This window comes from Natator depressus, chromosome 3 (genome assembly GCF_965152275.1).
Source record: "Natator depressus isolate rNatDep1 chromosome 3, rNatDep2.hap1, whole genome shotgun sequence".
Classification (NCBI taxonomy): Eukaryota; Metazoa; Chordata; order Testudines; family Cheloniidae; genus Natator; species Natator depressus.
Window position 1 is genome coordinate 142,285,612 of NC_134236.1, and position 4,264 is coordinate 142,289,875.

The window sequence follows — 4,264 nt, forward strand, 5'->3', positions numbered from 1 at the left end:
CATCAGCAACTTGGCAGATATTTGTTAGCCATTTTTAATCTTTTCCAGATACAGTGCACAGTGTAAAGAGTATTAATAACCATGCAGACTTGCTCTGTGAGCTCTTAAAACAGAAGGAGCTGGCATTTCACCTTTATTCAAAAGGAAGAACATGTTATAGTAGTACTTCACTGTACTAGCATGTTGCAGGATATCATAAAAGTTTTGAATGAATGGGTGTCAGGACCTGGAGGTGGGTTGTCTGACTTACTGGTCAGAGCCAGAATCAGGAACCAAGAGAGGGGTCAGAGCCAGAATCAGGGTCAGGCTCAGAGAACCAGGGATCAAACAAGAGTCCAGCCCAATCAGAAAGTCTCTTGGCTGCTCAAACAACTTCCTGTGCCTCTTTCTGGCTTAAACAGTATGGTCAGCCAATCACTGGGGCTGCTCATCGTCCCCAGTCAGGATCCTTGTGGGCAATGCCTCTGGAAGGGGTCAGAGTTTTGCTAGTCCCTCACTTCCAGTACTTCTGGGTGAGCTGCTTGGTGATGGCCAGGGTGTGAGAGTTGTGGGCCTGGATTTGAGATCTGTGGAACCCTTACCTCAGACTAGAAATTAGCCCACTGATCTTTTTCACATGGTTTGGAGGGGGTAGCAGGTTTTCCCACATCTTTGTAGAGGCAACCCCTTTGTAATGAAATTCGGAAGTCAGTGTTTCCCCTGGTTTCAGGTCTCATTGTGACCTTGGGAGGGAGAGAATTGCAGGCAGCCGAACATCTGTTTTAAGAACAATCCTGCCAGGGCAGGGTCGGATGGTGCCATGTGGTCAGCCACAATATGCTGGCAGGTGAAAGGGACTGGTATGATTCCCTAGCTAGAATATGATACAGATTGCATCATATGCCTTAGCTGACTATGCAGGGCATGGCCCCTGGTTAGTAAGCCATGTTTTTTAGGGCCATGGTGCATTGGCTGGCATGGTAGCAACAGTCTCTCATGGTATTCTCATGAGCGCCAGGTACAGCTCTTGCATTTCTGCTTTCATGATGGAAGAAGCCCTTTGTGCCTAGTGTACCCTTGAAGCAGAAGTCAGGATCCACCCTGTGCTATAGGTTTACACAACCAGCATGATGCCTACTTTTAGAAGACTTCTGCCACTGTAATGTGCATACAGGTAACCATGGGAAAGCCTAAATAAATATTAAGTTACACTTTCCAGCATGGCAATTTCCAGGAAACTGGATTAGTCATTGATTAATGCATAGTCATTTGTATCACAACGATAAAAACTAAGGCCTACTTTGTTCTATGAATATTCAGGCACAATGTCTGCTAGCAGCTTCACCTTTGGATGGCTGCAGTAATATTTAAGAGATGGACAGCAATGTCATATCCTGTTTTCAGTGGGCTTGATCCTCACATGTGTCATTTCTCTTAGCCCTGGTCTACACTAGGAGTTGAGGTCGAATTTAGCAGCGTTAAATCAATTTAACCCTGCACCCGTCCACATGATGAAGCCCTTTTTTTCGACTTAAAGGGCTCTTAAAATCGATTTCCTTACTCCACCCCCGACAAGGGGATTAGCACTGAAATCGGCCTTGCTGGGTCGAATTTGGGGTAGTGTGGACACAATTAGACTGTATTGGCCTCGGGGAGCTATCCCAGAGTCCTCCATTGTGACAGCTCTGGACAGCACTTTCAACTCAGATGCACTGGCCAGGTAGACAGGAAAAGACCCACGAACTTTTGAATTTCAATTTCCTGTTTGGCCAGCGTGGCAAGCTGCAGGTGACCATGCAGAGTTCATCAGCAGAGGTGACCATGATGGAGTCCCAGAATCGCAAAAGAGCTCCAGCATGGACCGAATGGGAGGTACGGGATCTGATCGCTGTATGGGGAGAGGAATCCGTGCTATCAGAACTACGTTCCAGTTTTTGAAATGCCAAAACCTTTGTCAAGATCTCCCAGGGCATGAAGGACAGAGGCCATAACAGGAACCCGAAGCAGTGCCGCGTGAAACTTAAGGAGCTGAGGCAAGCCTACCAGAAAACCAGAGAGGCGAACGGCCGCTCCGGGTCAGAGCCCAAAACATGCCGCTTCTATGATGAGCTGCATGCCATTTTAGGGGGTTCAGCCACCACTGCCCCAGCCGTGTTGTTTGACTCCTTCAATGGAGATGGAGGCAACATAGAAGCAGGTTTTGGGGACGAGGAAGATGATGATGAAGAGGTTGTAGATAGCTCACAGCAAGCAAGCGGAGAAACCGGTTTTCCCGACAGCCAGGAACTGTTTCTCACCCTGGACCTGGAGCCAGTACCGCCCGAACCCACCCAAGGCTGCCTCCCGGACCCGCCAGGCGGAGAAGGGACCTCTGGTGAGTGTACCTTTTAAAATACTATACATGGTTTAAAAGCAAGCATGTTTAATGATTAATTTGCCCTGGCATTTGCGGCTCTCCTGGATGTACTCCCAAAGCCTTTGTAAAAGGTTTCTGGGGAGGGCAGCCTTATTTCATCCACCATGGTAGGACACTTTACCACTCCAGGCCAGTAGCACGTACTCGGAAATCATTGTAGAACAAAGCATTGCAGTGTATGTTTGCTGGCGTTCAAACAACATCCGTTCTTTATCTCTCTGTGTTATCCTCAGGAGAGTGATATCGTTCATGGTCACCTGGTTGAAATAGGGTGCTTTTCTTAAGGGGACATTCAGAAGTGCCCGTTCCTGCTGGGCTGTTTGCCTGTGGCTGAACAGAAATGTTCCCCGCCATTAGCCACATTAGCCACGCGCTGGGGGGAGGCAAAATGCGACCTTGGAACGAAAGCACATGTGCTATGTATGTAACGTTAACAGCAAGGTTTACCGTGAAAGAGTGTACCCATTGTTCTATAAAATGTGTCTTTTTAAATACCACTGTCCCTTTTTTTTTTCTCCACCAGCTGCATGTGTTTCAAGGATCACAGGATCTTCTCCTTCCCAGAGGCTAGCGAAGATCAGAAGGCGAAACAAACGCACTCGCGATGAAATGTTCTCTGAGCTCATTCTGTCCTCCCACACTGACAGAGCACAGACGAATGCGTGGAGGCAGACAATGTCAGAGTGCAGGAAAGCACAAAATGACCGAGAGGAGAGGTGGCGGGCTGAAGAGAGTAAGTGGCGGGCTGAAGAGAGGGCTGAAGCTGAAAGGTGGCGGCAGCGTGATGAGAGGAGGCAGGATTCAACGCTGAGGCTGCTAGAGGATCAAACTAATATGCTCCACCGTATGGTTGAGCTGCAGGAAAGGCAGCAGGAGCACAGACCGCCGCTACAGCTCCTGTGTAACCAATGACCCTCCTCCCCAAGTTCCATAGTCTCCTCACCCAGACGCCCAAGAACGCGGTGGGGGGGGGCCTCCGGCCACCAAGCCACTCCACCCCAGAAGATTGCCCAAGCAACAGAAGGCTGTCATTCAATAAGTTTTAAAGTTTTAAACTTTTTAAGTGCTGTGTGGCCTTGTCCTTCCCTCCTCCACCACCCCTCCTGGTGCTTCTCTCCTCCACCACCCCTCCTGGGCTACCTTGGTAGTTATCCCCCTATTTGTGTGATGAATTAATAAAGAATGCATGAATGTGAAGCAACAATGACTTTATTGCCTCTGCAAGCGGTGATCAAAGGGAGGAGAGGAGGGAGGAGGGTGGTTAGCCTACAGGGAAGTAGAGTGAACCAAGGGGCGGGGGGTTCATCAAGGAGAAACAAACAGAACTTTCACACCGTAGCCTGGCCAGTCATGAAGCTGGTTTTCAAAGCTTCTCTGATGCGCACCGCGCCCTCCTGTGCTCATCTAACCGCCCTGGTGTCTGGCTGTGCGTAACCAGCAGCCAGGCGATTTGCCTCAATCTTCCACTCTGGCATAAACGTCTCCCCCTTACTCTCACAGATATTGTGGAGTGCACAGCAAGCAGTAATAACAGTGGGAGTATTGGTTTTGCTGAGGTCTAACCGAGTCAGTAAACTGCACCAGCACGCTTTTAAACGTCCAAATGCACATTCTACCACAATTCTGCACTTGCTTAGCCTGTAGTTGAACAGCTCCTGACTGCTGTCCAGGCTGCCTGTGTACGGCTTCATGAGCCATGGCATTAAGGGGTAGGCTGGGTCCCCAAGGATAACTATAGGCATTTCAACATCCCCAATGGTTATTTTTTGGTCTGGGAAAAAAGTCCCTTCCTGCAGCTTTTGAAACAGACCAGAGTTCCTGAAGATGCGAGCGTCATGTACCTTTCCCGGCCATCCCACGTTGATGTTG

The 4,264-nt window shown here is 49.1% G+C and overlaps 1 protein-coding gene across 1 annotated transcript; it reads left to right on the plus strand.

The window, feature by feature from the left end:
- The first annotated feature begins 1,950 nt into the window (after nucleotides 1-1,950).
- Nucleotides 1,951-3,343, plus strand: LOC141984534 (uncharacterized). The gene is made up of 2 exons (XM_074947612.1): nucleotides 1,951-2,353; nucleotides 2,919-3,343. Exons 1-2 carry the CDS (start codon nucleotides 1,951-1,953, stop codon nucleotides 3,305-3,307), a joined length of 792 nt encoding a protein of 263 aa, XP_074803713.1. The 3' UTR covers nucleotides 3,308-3,343.
- The last annotated feature ends 921 nt before the right edge of the window (nucleotides 3,344-4,264 follow it).